The sequence below is a fragment of the Hippoglossus hippoglossus genome, chromosome 8, assembly GCF_009819705.1.
Source record: "Hippoglossus hippoglossus isolate fHipHip1 chromosome 8, fHipHip1.pri, whole genome shotgun sequence".
Lineage (NCBI taxonomy): Eukaryota > Metazoa > Chordata > Actinopteri > Pleuronectiformes > Pleuronectidae > Hippoglossus > Hippoglossus hippoglossus.
In genome coordinates this window covers 18,763,347-18,785,028 of record NC_047158.1, presented here as the reverse complement: position 1 = coordinate 18,785,028, position 21,682 = coordinate 18,763,347, and the positions used below count along the sequence as shown (strand labels likewise).

The 21,682-nt window shown below is 42.4% G+C and overlaps 2 protein-coding genes across 6 annotated transcripts in view; both read right to left on the bottom strand.

Moving 5' to 3' along the window:
- LOC117765887 (trinucleotide repeat-containing gene 6A protein-like) overlaps window positions 1-20,132 on the bottom strand; it is a 48,086-nt gene extending 27,954 nt beyond the window's left edge. For 3 of the 5 annotated variants that reach the window (XM_034592462.1, XM_034592463.1, XM_034592466.1), the window contains exons 1-2: window positions 5,292-5,627; window positions 3,674-3,725 (exon numbers count right to left, since the gene is read on the bottom strand). The gene's annotated coding sequence lies outside the window, so the exon portion shown is untranslated. Of the gene's footprint in view, window positions 1-3,673; window positions 3,726-5,291; window positions 5,628-7,682; window positions 7,685-20,119 lie in introns of those variants that run through there. The other 2 variants (XM_034592461.1, XM_034592465.1) reach the window with 2 other exon arrangements.
- rbbp6 (retinoblastoma binding protein 6) overlaps window positions 1-21,682 on the bottom strand; it is a 37,633-nt gene that overhangs the window by 397 nt on the left and 15,554 nt on the right. The window contains exons 18-19 of the mRNA XM_034592469.1: window positions 16,350-16,360; window positions 6,279-6,283 (exon numbers count right to left, since the gene is read on the bottom strand). Of these exons, the coding sequence (XP_034448360.1) occupies window positions 6,282-6,283; window positions 16,350-16,360 (13 nt within the window). The 3' untranslated portion in view covers window positions 6,279-6,281. The remainder of the gene's footprint in view (window positions 1-6,278; window positions 6,284-16,349; window positions 16,361-21,682) is intronic.

The window sequence follows — 21,682 nt, the reverse complement described above, 5'->3', positions numbered from 1 at the left end:
TGCCTTTATCGGTTGTAGTTAAACTAATATAAACAAAGTTCCATTATATTTTCTAACCATCTTCAGACATCACTCTTCTCCCTCTGTTCCCATAACCCCCCCCCCCCTGCCCTTTCCAACCATCAAGTGCTTCAGCAGATGGCTCCGGGTTTAACAACAACAACAGCAGAGCATGGTGGGGGCCCTCCTGGAGTGCACACATACACACACCACGGACAGCATCTGTTTATGAATGGACCGACAATTGCCCATCCCCCGACAGCTACAGCTGACAGAGGTAGGTGGGTGGGTGTGGGTGGACACTTCCAGTAACCAAAAGAAGGAATAAAGAAAACTGCGGCGGAACAGACAATTCTGTTTATTTATTTATTTGATCCCAAATCCAAATAAAAGCCAAATCTATACCATAAATTAAACAACTGAAACATAAAATATTAGACTACTTCCTGTGGGGGCTGTCCTTAAAGTCATGGATGAAATAGTCAAACTGGAGCATTGGAACCAATCATATAAAATGTAGCATATCAAAAGGTGACACTTCCTTTAAATAATAACTTCAAATAATTAGTCACAATTATGAGAAATGTCTTTGGTGTATTCTGTATTTATAAGTGGGAAATGATTATAAATGTGTTTAATGACTGTGCTTCACTGTTTGTCTGCAAGATGCATGATGGCAAGTACATTACGTGCAAAGCTTGGTTTGGTGTTCACCACTATTACTTTCTAGGCAATTGTGGATAAAAATCATTTTTTTGTAAAGATTAGTGAATGTATTTCTGTCCAAGTTGCCAAGATGGGTTTCAAATAGATGTCATACCATTCACTTAGTGCAGAATAATAATTAATTCAATGTTCATAATTTCTATTTTGCCCAGAATTTCCATTTCAATTCAGTTAAGTATGAAGCTACTTCTGCTCTTGTGTCATTCATAGTGAAAATTATTTCTTTGCCTCCCACATAACTTTAAATAATCACATTTCATTTGGATTCCTGAGGTGGTAGAGATGAGAAGTCTGAGTCTTCAGACAGTGATGCCAGCGAGGACTGGGTATTGATTGTATTTGAGGCCTTTTGGACAAAGTTGTTGTATTTTTTTTTTAACCAAACCTGGAGCTTAGTCGCGTGGCTAATTTGCATGTACAACACCGCGTCATTTGCATCAATTTGCATTAGCATGTTCTCACACTGGAGGCTTCGGCCAGGAACGCCATCACTCAATTAGGGAATGACAGCGGGTATCTCCTCATCACACACAGCTCAACAGGGAAGACTCCTGTGAGGCTGACGTTCCAAGATGTGACATTTCCAGTCTGGCTGCATTAAAGGTCTTGTCTTGACACACAAGTGAAAATCAGGACGGTTCATTTCAGGTCGTGGTAACTTGAGAAGGGCAATGTGATATTTCTGGCTGAAAAAAGAAATTAAATTTTGCTCCTGGCAGAGAAGGGGGGGGGCTAAGTTGCAAATCAAAGTATTACTTAAATCTAGTCTTTTCTCATTTTACTGAAATGCATTTTTTGTATTTTATTTAAATGATAATTGTTTCTAATTGAACGAAAGGTTTACATATAGACATGTTATTACAGTTTTGAATCCAAAACCATTACATCAGCGACAAAACTGGAGTTTAAAGTCCAGGTTTGATGCACAACAACTTATTACCCACAATCTTGACTCTACCAATTTCAAATTGCCCATCTACACTGATTAAATGATCACCCCAAGTAAAATACACCTTGTGGGGCTTGCATCCTATTTGAACCTGCGCAGATCAATAGCAAAAAACAATCCAATCCTGCTCCTCGAGTGTTCCAGTCTCATGACCATCTGCAGGTGTGGCTTTCCTGCTGCTGAGGGGCAATGGTCAACTACCTGAACCACAATACATGTTGCAAAACAAGGAATTTATTGCACTGCACTATTAAATTATCATCACAAGTTGGCCATGTAAATATGGAGTCATTTTATTTACGTTTACGCTGCAGCAGCTTCAGCCACTCTGGATATTTTAGAGAAGAATAAAAAGACGTGTAGAGAACAGTAACGGAGCCAGACAACAGCCAAAAGTGAAAGTGAAGCTCAACAAAGCATTGTTGTACAAAGTCAAAGGAAATAACACTAGACTCAACTTATTACACATTGTTCCGTCACTGTTATATTTAAAAATTCAACAGGCCCAAAAGCAATAAACAGGATATGTGAGCCTGGGAGGACGGGGAGCCTGCTTCTACAAAGAATTACTCACGTTTGTTTTACTTATGAATACCTGAAGACAGGCAGAGAGGCAATGTTCAAAACTTTATTCAGTTAGCCACACACTGTAAATGGATTACATTTACAATAGTTTTTACCAATTGCTAGCTGTAAACTATAGGACAGAGCATATTTTTTAAAAACAAAAGTAAATCCGATTTCCCAAAAACTAAGTGGAAGCTGGAATGATCTCAGGCAACACTGTACTGTTAGCGTTGTGTTATTTATAGAACAAAATAGAAATTCCCTCTGACTCATGTGAATAAATATTTGCAGCCATTTGAAATGTACACTTCACAGAGTTAAACTGACACTGAGAGAAACATTTTTAAAGCGGCAAATAAAGTTTGATACTTTATATCTATATATATATTAACATTGTTTTCCCCTTGCATTATTTCAGCAGCAGTCACTTGCACACTCACAAAATGTGAAACATCTGTCCTCAGCAACGAACCAGCACACCAGAATACACTATCAAGCCATTAGCTAAACAAACCATGAAAAGAACAACTGTATATTAACAGAAATGCCGTTGACGTGTGTCAAAGAGCAGTGAGTTGGTGCAGCAGCTGTTTAAAATTACGACATGATCATGAAAAATTACAATTCAGGATATTGTGCACGACAGCCAGATTTAAACTGATTTCAGATCAGAAAACTGAATATGTTAAAGTTCAACTCTCGGTGCAGGGCGATGGACTCGTTGTGGCCCATGCCTCTATTGTGTGCGTGCATGTAGACCAACTATATGGACACAATGAGCTGCACAAACACCTCTCCACACACAAAACATCAGGACCCTGGCTTCTCATTTAGCGATTTTAAAACAGCAAAGCTTACTCAGCACAATACGGCCTAGACCAACCCAGACCCTCCAATTCAATTCAAACGGAACTGCATGTGCTTGCATAAGCAGCAGCTGCCCGTCCCATGTCCCCCTGACCCACACACACACACCCCTTCAGCAGCCCAACACACACACACAGACACACACAGGTCCTGCTTTCATCCAAGTGTCTGAAATGGTGATATAAAGGTAGAGTTGGTAATCTGTTTCTGAAACACTTTTTTTTATTTTGTTTGTTGAAATACTGTTCATGTCCCAATTGCAATCAATTAATAAAGTTGTCTGGAAGTTAAAAACTGTCTATGGCCCTCGTAGGACTGTAATAAACACAATCAATATCATTTCATTCAGTACAAATGAAATGATTGGTCAGCGTGCCAGCGAGTCACGGAAAAGTCAGGTGCGTGTTCATGTGGGTGAAGCTTTGAGGAGAGGGGTCGATTGGGAGCAGGTTGGGTGTCAGGGTTGTAATTTCCCCCAAATTGTATCATGCTCTCGTTGGCTTTTCCAGGATTACCAACCCTAGCTTTAAATTGAGCGTGTATGTTAATGCTGCCAACACTCACCTGTTAAGATGCTTCAGTTTCTTTGGTGGCAACAGCTTCCGATTCCAAATCTCTGAATAGAAAACAGATAAGAAAGGTTAATCTCACAGAATCACAAATAAAAAAGATAGCCTCCATGTGGGCGTGATGCAGGATTTAGTGGTTTATTGCGATTAAACGACTACAGGAGAGAGGCTTTGCACAGTCAAGCTGCTGCACCTGAAGTGGTAAACACAAGCTTGCAATCGTGTGCACCTCCGCCCAGTTAATTTTGCAATGGGGCCAATCATTTACACACCAACAGTGAGAGTCCGGACTAATTGTGGTTTGAAAAGTATTTCGACAAGGTGGTGTGGAAATGCAGGTTGAACTGCATAACAGGGCAATTGCATGACCACGGGGACCTTAAAGCCCAGGTCCTGCAAAGTGACTACTGTGTGTGTGTGTGTGTGTGTATGTGTGAGAGACAGATAAAGACAGAGAGTGTGTGTGTGTGTGTGTGGGTCAGAGTCACAGATCTGGTCCTGATCGGCCATTATCTCAGCTGTAGCCTGACTTACAGCTTAACCAACATGGCTTCTCTCCCTCTCTCCCTCTCGACTCTGGTATTTTTCCAAGCGCAGGCGAAACACCAACAATGACCTTAACTGTGCACCTCGGCGCGACCGCTGCAGTTTTAACGACACAACCGCGGGTTTTCAGACAGACTCGATTGTGGCGTCGAGTGTAGAAAAATAAAAAGCAACGGGTGACTGCGGCTTGCGGAGCCCTTTACCCGGGGAGCTCCGGGCTTCGCCAGCTGCTGCCTCTCCGCCGACAGAGGGTGATAAACGCCCCGGTCGAGACTCTCCCCCAAACCCCCTGCAGACTTTCACGATAAACTCACGGCGATATCACCATAAACCTTGCGTGTGGTTTTTTTTGGTGGGGGGGGGGGGAAGCATGTGAACCACTGCGTCGCCACAACCCCCCCATAAAAATAAAAAAAAAAAGCAGCGCAATCCGCTGGCTTCACCGCCGAGCAACCTGCGTCGTCAAATTAGCATCGCTGCTAGCGCTAGCTCGGGGAGCTAACGCTGCGAAGCGGCTAGTTAGCTTCGCCCGGTGTAATTTAAAACACGCAGCGGTGCATTACAACGAACACGGGGACGCATTCAGTTAGTAAACATCGAAACGTTGCTGATTTGCAGATAAATAAATGCGTTCATGTTGTTAGAAATGCACAATGTTCCAAACAGGAAAGTGCGCACAGCTGGCTAGCCAAGGTTAACCCAACTAGTTAGCGTTAGCACAAGGTTAAGCTGCCTACAAATTACAAGAGTGACGTCTGGAAATGCTCGGTTGTCTGCAGCAAAACTTAAAAAAAACCCAATTTTTTGTTGTTGCTACCATATGCGTTTAATAAAACAAATATTAATAAAACTGCAGCGGCGCCTCTCGCCCCAAGTTGTGCTAGCTAGCCGCTAACTAGCATAGCCCAGTCACGGCTAACCAAACAACAGCGGCGGCTCAACTTGTCTCCACCGGCCAGCGGAACCCCTCCACCACCACCACCACCACCTTCCCCCGCCCGGTCTCCCTGCCCCGGACACAGCTCGACGACCCACACGGCGAAAACAACCAGCGGAACCGAGCTCACCTCATCGAAGGGTAAAGTGCAACAGAGTGGAAAGGGACAGCCGGCGGTAAGGCTAAAAGAAAGTCAGCTCGTTGTGCAGCATCTACGAGGGGAGGAACTCGTCCTGCATGATCGCCATTTTCTTCGCTCGCTGCTGCTGCCTGAGACCTTCTTTCGCTTGAGCTCTGCTTTCCCCTCCTCTGCCTCAGTGTGTGTGTCTGTTTGTGTGTGTGTGTGTGTGTGTGTGTGTGTGAGGGGCAGGAAACACGTTCACCACTTCCTCTGACTGACAAAACCAAACACAAGCAGGAACACAAGAGAGAAGGTGAATGTGAAAGCGAACAACACATTTTAAAAAATGTTTCACAAAGGATTAAAGTGTGTTGATAGGATTTGAACCCGTGTGTTGTTTAATTGGTTATTTTTATTCTCGTTAGGCTCTGGTTCTGCATTACTGTTTACACTTTGTATTTTTATTTAATGTACTATACACTTTATTCTTTTATTTTTTTATTGTCAATTCTATTTTTTTAGAATTAATACTTTTGTTTTATTCACTGTATTATAATATATTATATATTGTTGAGATTCTGTAATCTTGGAGCAAGCTGGCAAAATAATTTCTCTCAGGATTAATCAAGTCTTAACTTATCTTATTAATAAGTCTCTGCACAGAAAATCACATACAATCACCCTCCTTATGATTTTTTATTATTTTGATATTTTATCCTCAAATTCTTCTCCAAATGATCAGCAGTAAACATCTGGTGAGACTTTATTTGTTGTTTTGAAAGCCCAAAAGAAATGTAAACACACTGCAGTGACAGACTTTCTACATAAAATGTGTGAAGTGACTAAATAAATGATAAATGATGGTGTCCTGGATAATTAAAGGGCTTTATGTTGTTTTCTTCTTTTTTATTTTACAGTTAAGCATCAGGAGAAGATTCTGGATTCTGTCATACTTTTGTTTATTTATTGTTTTTTTCTTTTATAGCCAGTTTCTACCCCTCCTAACAAAAGCAGTGACGGACACATATAGGACCGTAAAGAAAGGTTGACCGACATCACAAACCACACTAGGTGAAACTATAACATCCACAGTTGGGTAATTTATATTTAAACTTATTCAGAAGCATTATTTTTTGTATGGATTAGAAGTAGTGGAGACAGGGAGTTCACTGTCAAATCCCCACATCGACCTGTGTGATGAAGTGTCCTTGAGCAGAGCACTGAACCCCCCCCCCCCCCCCGTGTCTGTACAGTAGGTGACTCTGACCTCCCTTATTTCCCAAGGTGAAATAATAAAGTTTTGGCCAGTTATATAACAAATCTCATTATTACCTCCACACCGAGGAGGCTTTGTTTTTATTGCTGTTGGCCAGTTTGTTCGTTGTGTAAAAGCTAGTGGATTCGATTAAGATGTAGATCTAGAAAAAATAAGTCACTTCCTGTCACATTGAGAGACGGGCTGCTTTTCGACGTTTTGTGAATCTCCCAAGAAATAAGGCAAAGATCTTTGATTAAAAAAATCTGAGTCATTTCTATAAGAGTGTGCATTTAGGTGCATCTTGATTGAATGTTAGGGTCTGTTGAGCCTTGGCAGACGGATGCATTCACCATTCGAGTGCCATTCTAGTCATCATGTTTAATGATGTTAGCTTTGACTCAAACTATTAAAAACAAAAAAGGTAACTGACCTGTGTGTGTGTGTGTGCGTCTATAAGCTCACTATCAAAGCTCCACTGAGCAGGAAACCCAAAAGCCTCAGAGCTCCAAGTCGTAAATCCTTCCGGTGTATACGAGACGAAATGCAAATGCTCTGCACGTCGCTGCTGAGTTAACTTGTAAATGTGTCCTGATGTGAAAGTGAAAACATCTATGATGCACACTGATGGGCAAACGAAGAATTTCAGCATCTCTGCTCCATTTTCTCTGGCCTGTCGCAGCCATCCATGCGTGGCTTTGGTTTGTGATGTAAGAAAACTAAAAGTGAAGAGTTTAAAAGAAGAGAGATAGTGTTTTTGTAAAAAAGAGCCTCCGCCTAAACAGCACAGAGACACAAATACAGTGTGGAATCTGCCAACGCTTCACCAGCGAGACAAAGGCTGCTGCTGCTTACAGGAGAGACCGGCACAACGTGTGTGCAGAGCAATGACCATTGACCCTCCACTGGCAAAAACAAGCCCCAACCTTGTGCACAAATTACCTCCCTTATCTGTGTGTATTTGGTTCTGAGGGAGCGAGAAACAGAGAGAGAGCAGTATAGTTCATTCACTGCCGGGTAATGATTTTTATTGGACCAGGTATCAGAGACAGCAAGATTACACTACACTGTATAAACAAGTGGGTAAGCTCTCTGCCCCCCGGAGGACAGTTGCCAAAAAGCCTGGTTTCCCAATAGATCCCTACTGCTGTTGTTGTGTTCGTGGGCAACAGGGAATTCAAATATAATTGGTCTCCGAATGGGGAAATATCCAGTTGACTGTCACTGCAGTTGTTGTTTGAAGTTCCTATTTCACAGCTGTTAAGACATAATTACAAAGCCAGACAGAGGGAGGACTTCAGGGGGACACAGAGGACGGTGGCTCTTAAGCTGGTGAAATGAAACCTGGGAAGAATTGTCATTATTCTTCCGCAACAAAAATCAAGCAGACGTGAAAGAGACCTGATGAGAAATGCATGAACTATACTGTCCATGACGTCCAGAGTTCAGTGAATTTGATCAAGTACAATCAAGTATATTTTTGCATTATTTATTATGTTCTCTATAGATTTACTGCATACATGTTCTGTGTTTCATCTGCCGAAGCTGCAGTTCGACCGTATGCGCTGTGGGAAGAAACCATTGACATGATGCAGTGACACGATGGCAGCTGGTTTAGGGCACTTTGACACATGCATGCAAACAAACCCCAGAGCTCCAGTCATTACAAGCAAATAGAGCTCAACACCGTGGTTCCAGAAGTACAAAATCCCATTAATTTTCTGAATAGAGATTTTGATGATCAGCCATAATATTGTAACCATCCAAGGTGAAACTACCACAAGCTAGAGATTCTGAATCAATGTTATTTGCTCCTGTAGAAGCCACAAGAGCTTAGTGTATTCAGACCAGGCCAAGGTTTAATCTTACACACACAGTGATGCCGTTGTAAATGGTAAATGGTAAATGGTCTGTAGTTATATAGCGCTTTTATAGTCCTGATGACCACTCAAAGCACTTTGCAGTACAGTTTTTATTGCCATTCACCCATTCACACACACATTCATTCAGTGCATCTATGGGCAACACTTTAGTGTTCAGTATCTTGCCCTTCAATCCGCCCACCTTCTGGTTAGAGTAGGACCGCTCTACCCCCTCATACACAGCCGCCCAATACACACACACACACGTGAGCACGCCCCTACAACCTCCTCAAAACATTATGTACATTAATGCAGGTGCACACATTTACATTTTTTGTTAAATTTCTTGTTTTATTTTGAAGGGAATTTATGTTTGGTATGTCCTTAATTTAGCTAGTTTCATCAGTTTATGTATTTATATATGTATTGTGTATGTATGTTGTATTGTGTATCCATTTCATACACACATGCATGCATACAAGGGCGGGTACACACACACACACACATAAAAACACCCACACACACACCGATCAGTTGCAGCTGCAGAAGTTTGGAAGCGTGTTAAAAAACGTGAAGACTATTGTGCTGGGGAGAAAATGGGGCATAGAAAATTGGGCTGAAATGTGAATGTACAGGAGGAAAAGGGAGAGTGAGCAGGGAACAGAAAGTTAGTGAGGAGAGATTATGTGAAGGGGGGGGGGGGGGGAGTGTGGGAGACAGACTGACAGACAGAAGAAGGTCAGAAAAGAGATTTGCATGTCAAGTAGTAATAGGCTTGTCCTGAGTACAGACACGCACACAACTAAGCTGCAGTGTGCATGGTGCTGCAGTGTGTGTGTGTGTGTGTGCATGTGCATGTGCATGTGCATGTGCAGTGTGTTGTTCCTCCTGTGTCTGCCAGCCTTAACTAGTTGCCTCACAGGCACATCCCTGCTTGTGTCTCCTGCCTCACTACTGAGTTCTAAAGCCTGTGAAACAACAAATATGTGTTTGAGCGTGTCTGGGACTTTGATGCCGCTCAGCCTCCTTCTTCCCTCTTTCTTTGAGTCCGATCCAAATCATTCAGCACTCGTTCAGACTGCCTCCCCCATCCAGTCCACACTTACCATCACAACCCCTTCATTTTCACATTGTCCCTCTCTAACCTCATCATCTTGTCCCTGCCTCCACCCTCCTCCCTCACTTTCCATCAGCGCACACACACACACACACACACACTGACTCATGTGCTGTCCTCCTTTGCATCCTTCCCTGCATGTGATTCTTTCCGCTTCTCTGCAGAGCTGCAACGATTAGTTAATGAGCTAATTAGCTGAAAGAAAAAAACAAATCTGCAGCAATTTGTGTCATTAAAAGATTGTTTTAGTCATTTATACTTTTTGCTTGAAGTGCATTTGCACAAATTTATGAATTGGCCTGGTGGTACTCCCCAAAAAAAAAAAAAAAAAATCACGATGCGCAGAGAGCAGAAAAACACGAGACGCTCAAAAACCCAAAAGCAGCAAAAAAAAGAATCTTCTCCCTCATTAAAAATAATTATAGAAATCTTTTATTGCGTAAAACAAGCTGTGTAACCTAAGACCTTTGCAACAAAGGCACATCATGAACACAGTGATTCTTTGCTGCACTTTATCTTCCTTGTGCCTTGGAGAAATATTTCAACACAGCATCATGATATGGAGACTTTGCCCCGTTTGTATTTGTTGGTGTTATGTTTCGTTATTGTATTTTGTTATTTTGGGCCTGTGGGGATTTCTCATTGACCCAGTGGCTTTTATTATTATAGGGGAAACCCAGGATGTATAGTCTTCTTTATTTAAAAAAAACAAACAACCTACCTTTTCTCCATGAATGTAAGCAAACATTATGTCCTACTCGGAAATCCTGCAAGTTCTTGGCTTTAATAGATGATGTTTGGTGTATTTCACACTGTGTAAAATCACTTTAATATACGTTTAATAACTCAGCAAACTCTCCAACTATAACTGCAGACAGTGTTTAGACTCAAGCACGACAGTAGCTACAATCTTTGTACAAGCATAGTCGACAGAAGTTTCATTTTATCGTATTTATGAACTAACCCGCATTATAGTTTTTAGTTTGTTTGGTGGAACATGATGCACCAGGGTAAAATAACAGAATCCTTTTCCCATTTCATACCAGAATGTAATATTTTCCTTTATATTTCTTCATCTCTGTCTTCTACCTGCCTTGTCTCCCCCCCCCCCCCCCCCCCCCACTCTACCAGCAGTAGAATGGATTCATTGTGGTTGAAACCCACACGTGATCTTTAACATTCACACACACACCCCCCCCACCCCCTCTTCACCTCTTGAGGCATTCACACACAGACATGAACAACAAGCTGAGTAATAACTTAATCCATCAGCTGTGTTGCTTGTGATTTCCTTACACAGATGACTTCCATTCACCCTTGCAGACTTTGTTTTGCACATGCACAACACATGCACGTGCAAGTAAATCAGCGGGTGCATTCCATCTCTGCCCCCCATAATCCATCACCACGCCTTGAATATGCAGATGGTTTTGATGCATTTCCTGGACAACAGCAATGCATATATATTCAAACATACCCCTTTATTTAAATTCCCTCTCATTTATATTCATATCACTGATCCAGTGCCGGCCGCGCTCCTCTATTACTGCAGGAACTCGTGCAGATCGGTGGGCACCGGGTGCAGTGATTGGCTGACCTTCTTGCCGTTCATCCGTGGTGTTCGTGTATTACTGTGCAGAGAGAGGTGACGCCGGGCTGACGAGCAAACACTGAGGCACACTGTGCCAGAAAGAATCCCACAGACACTTTAGATCACACACATGCAGTCACATGCTAAACGTCTGCACCGCACCACGTGCTAACATCAGCCCTGGCACCCTGGGATTGTTCATTCAGTGGAGTGCATGTGTCTGTGGGGGTGGATGTAGGGGGGAGGGAAGATGAAGTAAAAGATGAATGTCCTTTTGGCCTGCTTGTCGACATTCGAAGGCCAGTCACGCCAACACAAAATGTTTTAGAGCCAAGGCTTTTCTGCTCGGTTGTTACTTCATCTGCAACTTGCTGAATATACAGTGTGTCTTTTTTTTTTACTATCAGTGAATACAAATCAGTGCTGCCTATGTTGGTCAGTGTGCCAACAGTCTGCCAAGTTTATCCAGGGAATGAGGAAGATTTTTAGAGCAGGGAGATTGCAGGCAGAGTCACTCAGAGAGATGGAGAGAGACAGAAACATGGCCTTGTAAAGTAAATATGTACAGAGGGACTAGTGAGGAAAAGTCCGATTTCACTCTGAATGAAGCAAAGCCTCAATATAAATCACACATAGACTAACTTTACAGAAAACTTTATCCGACTATACAGAAAACATAACACCGTCATCTTACGCATTCGGAGTCTGCGTCTGCTCAGTAGCGACCAGGGGAAGTCAGTCTCAGGAGTCAATCGTAACGTTTCACCTCATTTTATAGCATCAAATAATTAATTAAATCCAATCTTTAGCTAAAATGACAGACACCATCTTTGAGAAAAACTGATTTATTTAATTAAGGCCATAAAATATGAGGTGAAATGTCATGATTGACAGCTGAGACTGGTTCTTGATGTGTGTATCGGCAGGGCCGTGAAATCACAACTCAACACCGTGAACACGACGGCACAGACTCTGGCTCCAGATGACGTCATTGGTGCAGGACGGCGACAGTGGAACTCCAGCAGCGACAGGAATGTTCATTTAGATTGAGCTACTTTGTTATTCATATTGTAACCAATGAATTAAGGTTTTCAGCTGCTAATATAATCTTAATGTTTACATTGCATTGCTGTGTCCATTGATTGACTTTGTGAAGTGTAAGTTGCTGTATGCTCATCATTTAACAAAGGGTAAAAGTCATCAAGCCAAATGCCATTGAACCTCCTGACCTGTCAGTGATTTTGAAAATGGTACAAAGTTTCGTTTCTCTCCTGGGCCTTGATGCAATGTGTCCATTGTCATGGACAGAGCCCCGGCAAGGCCCTTTGTTGATGCTGGGCCGGCAGACCCCTTGCAGAGAGAGGGCGTGTGTGTAACTGCAGTTCAAAGTGTGAATGACAAAGAGGAGAATGATGTGATGGGAGGAGAAAAAGTGACAGACACAGGAGATGAGAGGGGGAAACGGAGACAGGGAGAAACTGACGGAAACCTCCGAGAGCTCATATCAGGACAGAGAAGGATTTCATCACATTGAATGATGCATCTAAAATTACATCTAACATTTAGCTACTAGAGGAAGTCTAATCAAACTCTGAGAATCCTGCGTCATATCTCAGCTGCACTGTTTCTGTTGCAGAGAAATACAAATCAATTCAATCTGGTTTAGAGGATGGAATTATCGTTCTCTTTTTATATTCTTCTTTTTAATTCAAGGGAATTGAACTTATTCCCTCTAGTTCTTCTCTCTATCCTTTTCTAACACACACATACACAGACACACAGACAGACACACACAGACACACACACACACACACACACACACACACACACCTTCCCCCATGCACTAGAACATTCTGAGCACACACACATTCAGACACGCGCTCAGGCTGGCATGGGGGTTGGGGCAGTGTGTGTGTTTGTGTGTGTGTGTGTGTGTGTGTGTGTGTGTGTGTGTGTGCGTGTGTGTGTCAATTGTCCTGGCATGCTGCCAGTCTCTCGGTCTCTCATTACCAGTGTGTGTATCAGAGTGTGTGCCGATGTGCGTGTGTGTGTTCAAGTGCGCAGTGGGGGCCCACCAGCGTGACGGGCGTTACCATGGCAACACCAGAGCAGGTTCCAGATGCAGTGCATCATATTTCTACAGGACGGTGCATGAGCGTACACACAGACACACACAGACACACACACACAGAATTGGCAGCAGACCTCTGGTTAGCCATGCAGATTAGTTTTATCGTGATGGATCAACTCTCATTTAAACATTCATTCTTCCTTTTATTCTCCTCCATTCGAAGATGGATGATTGGTTGCATTGATCTATCAATCATCCTACACACACACAGACACACACACAGAGTTCTATTTCTACGTCAGAATTTAAAATGTGTTTTCATTTCTGCTTGTATGTGAACCTGAATGATTCCACCCTTGCTGTGCCACCTTCACTGGTTTACAACGAACCACACAAGTTGGGATATTGTTAATGTTACAGAATCAGAGGTGTGATGTCTGTCGACTCTCCCTTTTGCACAAACGTCGATCCGTCAGTGTGAGTAACTCTGCTGCCGACATAAAGACACAACAACCTATTACACAGAACTGAGACGTGACATAAAGGTGCAACATTACCTCAGTGAACAGCCTTTGTTAAAGGGGCCACTGGTTGTATCCATAGGATCCTTCTGTGTTTATACTAGTGTGGATGTGTGTAGAGTTTCTGTCTGCATTACTTATTCATAACAGCATAGAGTTACAGTACACACACACACACACACACACACACACACACACGCACACACACCTCAATGAATGACTGAGGGGATGTGTGCCAATTTTAAACGTCGTCTTTTTGTGGGAACTAATGCAAACGTACGCCTTTTGTGGAGTCTTGGGTTTGAAAACTACAAATTGGAAAAATTAAAATCATCATCAGCAACATTACCCACAAACTCAAATTTCCAACTGAGCACAGTGTCACAGAGCGAAAAGCCTGATAAGGAAGCTCGACAAAATGCTCCCAGCTCCTTTGAAGTAAAACTATCAATATGAGTTGGATTAAGAGTAATAAATCCCCTTAATCTTCTCAGTATATCCATAATCAGTTCTTAGTATTAATGTGGTCATGCTGTCGCACATTTTCTCAGAAGTTACTTGGAAACGGACGAAGCCACAATCAGGGATTTCAGTTTCAATGTGCATCATCTTTTATCTGTAAAAGAATAAAGAGGTTGTGTGGGTGTCTGGTTTTCGATCAGTTTCTCCACATCCCTCACAGGAATTTGATTTATGTTTTACAGATATTTTCTCATGCAGAAGAAGGAGAACCTCCTCAGACGGTCTCATTAGACCTTGGGAGCTCCTGGGCTGACGACAGGAAAGTGTCACAGTCAGACTGAAGGAGGAGGAGCAGGATCTGTTTGATTGGTCAGAGAGAGAAGATGTGTGGGAGGTGTTGTGACACAGAGGCTGCAGGTCCACCTGACATCAGTGTTTATTTATAATGCTGATATACTTCCCTTCATACTGTAACAGTAAACACTTCTTTCAATCTGAGTGGACCAGAGCTAAAATATAGTCTTAGAACTTAAATCAACAAAAGATACCAGCGCCTGAAATGTATCATTAATAAGCTGCAATGTGGATTAATGTTTGTATAAAATTATAACAGTCATTTCACATACAAAGGTGTCACTTTTTGTGTTGCACAAATTAATTTAAAATGGATAAAATAGCTATTTTTGTCCATCAATCCATCCTGAATGATCTATAATGATGGATTTATTTACTGGAAATGAAAAATTTGAATTGTCATATACAGAAATGTTCTCACCTCTGTGGATTAGTGAGACAAAAAAACAAACAAACAGTGACTCAACTTCCACCGGACGTTAACACCTCTGTCCCTCTGTCCCTCTGTCCCTCCGTCTCATGGGGTCCAATCGTTTGAGAACTGACTGTTCACCGGCCCAAAGTATCTTACCCCCTTGATACGAGCCACAGTAATGAGATAATCAATGCTAGTCCCTTCACCTGTCTGTGGTGCGTGTGCGTGTGTGTGTGTGTGAAACAGAGAGCGAGAGAGAGTGTGTGTGCTCCCCCCCCCCCCATCTCTGCTGGATTCTGGCCAAATGGCAACTGGTTCTCATTCAAGCAGGAACAAAAGAGCAGTAATGAAAGTAAGAGCGAGAGACTGTGTGAGCATGCGAGCAGAGAAAGAAAGGGAGAGTGGGAGAGAGGGAGAGAGAGAGAGAGGGAGAGAGAGAGAGAATGACATGAGGACGGGGCTCTGCAACTTTCACATCTCAGTGAGCACAGGGGACATTGTGATAAATGAGTTTAGATTAGAAATGGATAGAGAAAGAAAGAGAGAGAGAGAAAGAAAGAGATGGAGGATGGAGGGCGAGATGAAGGTGAATTTATGTTCACATTTGTTAAGTTTACAACAAAGCTACTAAATGAGAGACGTCCATTTTTGTTTACATCAGAGAGACAGGAGGGCTGCTCCACTTCCAAGACATGTAGTTTTCTTCCTTCATACTTTCGTCCCTGTTGGTTCCAACATCATGAGGCTTTTTCACTTAAATCTAAAAGGAGCATGAATCAGGAACATCACAAAAGGATGTGTGATGATATTCCAGGGTTTGATTTCTGCATTTTTATTCATGTATTCAGCTTTTACTGTGTTTTGTATTGCATCCCAAATGTACTTCCCCTGAAATTGTTTAATTTACCTCCAGATCCAGTTTTTCTTAAACAAATGCTGCAATTCTACAGCAGCTATTCAGACACAGACACTTCCTTTTTTCCTCTACATCTCCATATCAATGGCAGCAGGACAATCAACTAGCTCGTTCACACCAGCAGCCAGACACACACACGCACACGCACACACACACACAGACTGGTATTTCATTTGATTTACGGGTCTCACTCTCTCTCGAACATACCCGATGAACCCTGCACACACACACTTGTTAATTCGCCAATCAGGGAATGCAGACTTTTTAAACTCATGACATTTCATCATGACGACGCTCAAACCGTATGATGACAAATGATTGGTTCATCTAAATAAACTCATGTCTGTAATCTGATTGGTTGCAAAAGTTTGAATATTGAATATTTCCTATAACTGCCCCCCCATCTCCATCCCCTCTGCGTGTTAATGAACCATCAGTGTAGACACGCTAATTAAACAGAATGCTGCACACTCATCCCATCAGGAGTACAGTGGAATGTAGACAACTCTCTCTCACACACACACACACACACACACACACACACACACACACACACACACACACACACACACACACACACACACACACACACACACACACACACACACACACACACACACACACACACACACAACACTACACTCCACTCCACTCCTGGGGAGATCTTATTCTAATGGTCAATCTGTTCCAGGTCCCAGTACACAAAGGTACACACACACACACACAGTGAAATGGATGACACAGAGAGGATGTTAATACATATTCATGACTTGTGTTCTCCTTGAGGAAAGACTGACTCATCTGAATGCAATGTCCCATGCACACAGACACACACAGACACACACAAGCATCTGCAGGCAGGAAGTATCTTAAGCTAATGAATTCGTTAAATACTGTTTCTTGAGCAAGTGTCTTCAAGTTGGTTTTATGGTGCAAAAAAACACCTGCACCTTGAGACTGCACCATCAGCTGTGTTTATTAAAAATGGCCTCGGAAGTGACACAGTAGACCTTTGCATTCCAGAGGAGAGATTTAAATCTGTTCTTAAACTCAATACGGCAACACTAGCCCTTGGCAGGCCAGCAGACTACACACACACACAATCACACCCACACACACAGTCTGAGTATCCTGAGATGCTCATTGTCATTCTGCACACAGCCGTGGTCACAGACAGGGCCAGGCAGGAGTGCAGACACACACACACACACACACACACAGACAGACAGACACACAGACACACACACACTGAGACACATGCTGTCATGATGCATTACAAATGCTAAATACCATTCAAGATTAAGAAATACAAAGGCACTGATTTGCATGGACACAATTGCAAGCCACACACACTCGCACACACACGCACACACACGCACACACACACACACATTCCATCACGGCCAGAGAAACATCTGCCACCAACAGACTCTTTCTTTCAGAGCAAGCTTTCCTCCTGGAAGTCCATGAAACAGAGAGAGAGGGAAGAGACTGACTGACCAGTGAAAACGCACATTTTGAAAAACAAAAAAAATCTGCATATTCAATCACAAATTACTTTGGGAATATTTTTGGGGTGTTACAGAATAAGTACCCGTGTCTCTTTTCTGCACAATAAAAATCCACTTCAGGGACAAAAAAAGATTTAACTGTGACTCGATTTCATTTTTATTAATATCATTTAATTAACTGAACCAGTTAATTAAACTGGTTCTACCACAACGTTCCACTAGAGGCTGTTAAACCCAAGACTGGCAGAAAGAAAGCATTTACTTTTCTCCACTGTGATCGACAGGAAATCCACTGAACAGCAGAATTGAAGCCGCAGTCTCCTGGAGGTCAGCGAGGCTCATAATCTATCGGGAACTCTCTGGCGGCTCAGGAGTATTTTTGCTGGAGCTGACCTCTGACATTGGTCATATGTTCACCGGTTTCCTGCCTTAACCAGAAGCAGCCCAGCTAACAATTAACTACATAATATGAGGAGTTTAAACCCAGAGAAGCTCAACCTTGAGCCTCAGTCCAGAGAAAGAAACGATGGAATCCTATTGACAAAATGTGCGACCTCTGTGGACGCCTTCAAAAAGAAGCTGTGATGTATTCAAGCCTCCTTTTGCCTATCGGGACCTTTTTGTTTGTTTTTATTAATGTGTGCAAATTCCTTGTCTGATTATTTAATGGTTTAATTTGAACAACTATACGTTTGTGAAGCACTTTGTGACTTAATAATAATAACTTTATTGTAGAGCACTTTTCAACACAAAGTACATAGAGCTGCACAACAAGAAAACAGTTAAAGTAACTGTATTGTAACCGTTATTCATATCGTTTAAAATACAGGATGCACATAAGTAATAATGGTGATGATAATAATAATATAGATAAAGGAACAATAAAAGCCTGGGACTCCAAGTAAATTCTGAAAAAAGTATGTTTTTAGCCGAGAGTTAAGAGTAAGTACCTGCTCTGTGAAAGGTGCAATATTAAATACACTTTACTTAAAGGATGCTTCCTCCACTAATGGCTCTCAAAAGAAAATCATTACTACCAATATGTTTTAATACTGACTTGATCTAATTACCACATCACGACTAAATACGCATAACGTTGCACAATAATGCGTCGGAGAGCTTTTGTCTGTTTTCAGAACCCATCTCACCGGTTCCTCTAAAGAACAGTGCAGCGGTTATGATGTCACCAACACAAAAGGAGCAAACTGTGAACATCACAATGTGGAACTGGTTGTAGTGACCTTGACATCGGCAACATCGTGAGATTTCAAAACAGCCTGTGCTTGAATGCAATGTGATGGAGTAAATTATGTGTATATCCTGTATACCTTGCTTTCTCTGTGGCTAATGGGACATTGCACGTTTACCCCTTTTTCTCTTTAATTCTCTTACAACATTTTGAATGTATTGAAACACGTATTCCCTCGCCATTGAATTATAGATGAAGTCTTAATTATCTCAATTGACAGAGGCTCCTTTTCTTAATTACCACATGGATGCAATGCCCACAAGCAAGTGTTTGCAGCTGCCACCGGCACCAAACAAGCCAAATCTGCATACACCAACACAAACACACAAACGGAGAGAGGGAGAGCACACACAGCTCGGTCTCCATCAGGCAGCACTGGCACGGTGCCCTGAGACGTCGGCACACATCGCGGGCACAAAGGAGGGAAGGAAACCCGGACGAAAAGAAAGACAAAACAAAATAGAAAATTAAAAGAAAGGGGCTAAAATGAGCACGCGGGACGACACAAAGTGCGGCGGATTGCGGGAAGACGGAGAAATAAAGAAGGCAGAAAGATAAATCTGACAAAAGCGTACCTCGTTTCTGATCCGCACCGCACAGGGAGAGCAGGAGGGATGTTGCTCTTGATTGCTACAGGGTCCACTTGTCTGTCTGTCCTGCTGCCTGCCTGGATCTTGGTCTGTGTGTCTGTCTGCCTGCCTGTCTCATATTTTACACTGTGCCTTTCTTTTTTGTCTTTTTCTGCGCTTTACTTCCTTGTAATTTATGACTATTTACCTGTCAGTCTGCATTGGTCTGTGTCTGTCTCTCTGTTTGTTTTCTACCATATACAGATATAGTCTGTCTGTCTGTCTGTCTGTCTGTTGCAGCATTCTCCATTTACAGACACACACACACACACACACTGAAGCTTATGGCGAGACAACAATTCTAGATACAACAGTGCAAAAGCAGTCAGACACTTCAGAGCAAACAGAAAGTGCAGAGGAGACACAGACGTAGGAAGCAGGGGCGCGGCAGGATGCTGGGGAGCCCGTGAAGTTAATCGGCCATTTTGGAGGACATGCAGGAGTGCACAACAAACCAACAGGAGGTGGTACCTCCTCTGATTTAAACAGCAGAAACGTCCGACTGTCCAAGCGCTCCACTGCCCACGCACCCCTCCATCCAAGGTCTGGACCCAAGCAGAAGTCGGGCAAACCCTGCCAGATTTCCTCTGTTCAATCCCAGCATGCTTTGGCACGGTGCCGGGCAATTGCAGTCACGTCGACAAAACACAGAGGAGAGACAGACAGAGAGACAGACCGAGAGACAGAGAGGCTGGATCTCTGCCATGTCGTCCTTGTAGCGAGTTAATGAAGCTAGAAAAGCTTGGGTGCACTTCAAGCACCAACTTAGACACACACACACGACACAGACATCAGACATATTGAACACGTCTTTCATATTTATTCTAACATGTTCGCAACACCCACACAAACGTAAAGCCCCAAAAAGTTGAACAGCAACCAACCTGCCTGAGAAGAGACTGTGTGAAAACATCTTTGTTTGGTGTTTTTTTGATGTTTTACGGCTTTTGGGAGGTAAAGAGATACAGAAACAACAAACATATTTATTAAGCGTGGACATCCTTACCTGGCAGACAGGTGATGAGTGGAGGGGAGATGTTTCAGTGTCTGGCAGGACTGTGTGAGATTTCGGGGGGGGGGGGGGGCTGGTTGGCTGGGAAAGCAAACATGGAGTCTGAAAACCAGGCTGGACGGAGAGAAAAATGGAGATGGGATCAGAGCGAGGAGGAACAGAGACACAGAAGAGCAGACGGTGGGAAAGAGCAGAGGATCCTGTTGGGATTGTTCTTCATCTGTGATAATACAAAACAAAATAATAGAGATGACATGCATGTTGTTTCACTGTCAGTACTTCTGCTGAAAGAGAAGTTGTGGTCGTCTTTAGAGTGGCGTTCAAAGCATTTGTGTTTTAATTTGATGGCACAATATGAACTGATTATTCAGAGGAAGAAACGCCAAATACCTGTTACATATCCACCTCCACCAGGGAGGCTGTGTTTTCGTCTGGGATGCTTCGTTAGCAGGATCACACAAAAACTACACAACTGAGTTCCATGAAAGTTTGTGGAGAGGTGAAGCACGACCTGAGAAAAAACCTCAAACATTCATTGTTGCACATTCAGATTTTTCACTTTCTTTAACATTGCAAGGTAAGCTGTTATATATATTGTTGATTTCTCAGAGAGTAATTCATGATAATAATCAGACATGTTTAGGGGACTGATATCTATGTGTGTGTGCAGGATTTTGTGAATTTAAATGTGGTTTCATTAGGAAACTGTTGGGTCTTGGTGGTTATGTGCTCTGTGGCATTAAAACTATTATTTATAAATCAAAATAGTGAAAAGTCTCACCAACATTTTGCTCCTGTCTCTGTTTTGTTCTACATTTAAAGCTGTAGAAATCCTGTGCTTACATAGTAGCTCCCTTTTTTTCCAGGGCACTGAAGGTCCCTTGAAACACCCACGAGACTGTGTGGGTTTCCTCCCACACACCAGGGTCAGGTCGACTGGACATTGAACCCAATCAATCGGCCGGAGATTTTAGAAATAGTTGATGAATAAAAAACATTTCAAAATAAAAGTATCATGGTAGATAAGATAAGGTGAAAAGTACTGATGGCTTCATCTGTCAGACAAATACAGATGTGGTTTCTGAGTCACTGTACTGGTCAGACTTTAAATCTTATATAGTTTTTATAACATATTAATCCATTTATAAGGAATATAATAAAAAAAATAACAGAAACAGGACACAACGTTTTATGGATGATTTCTTTTTTTATTTCCTTCAAAACAGGAAAAACTAAACGCTCCTCTGGTAAATTATTAATTGATCCAGCAGTTATTTTTTCTTAAACATTTACAAAATTAAAAAGAAAAAAACAAAAATACAACACAGAGGTTCAAATCATAAATATTCAGCCTCTCCTTTAAATTAAACACAAACTCTTTCAATAATCCTCCCCGGTGCACGTCTGTGCTCCTGTTTGAGGCAAATCAAACGAC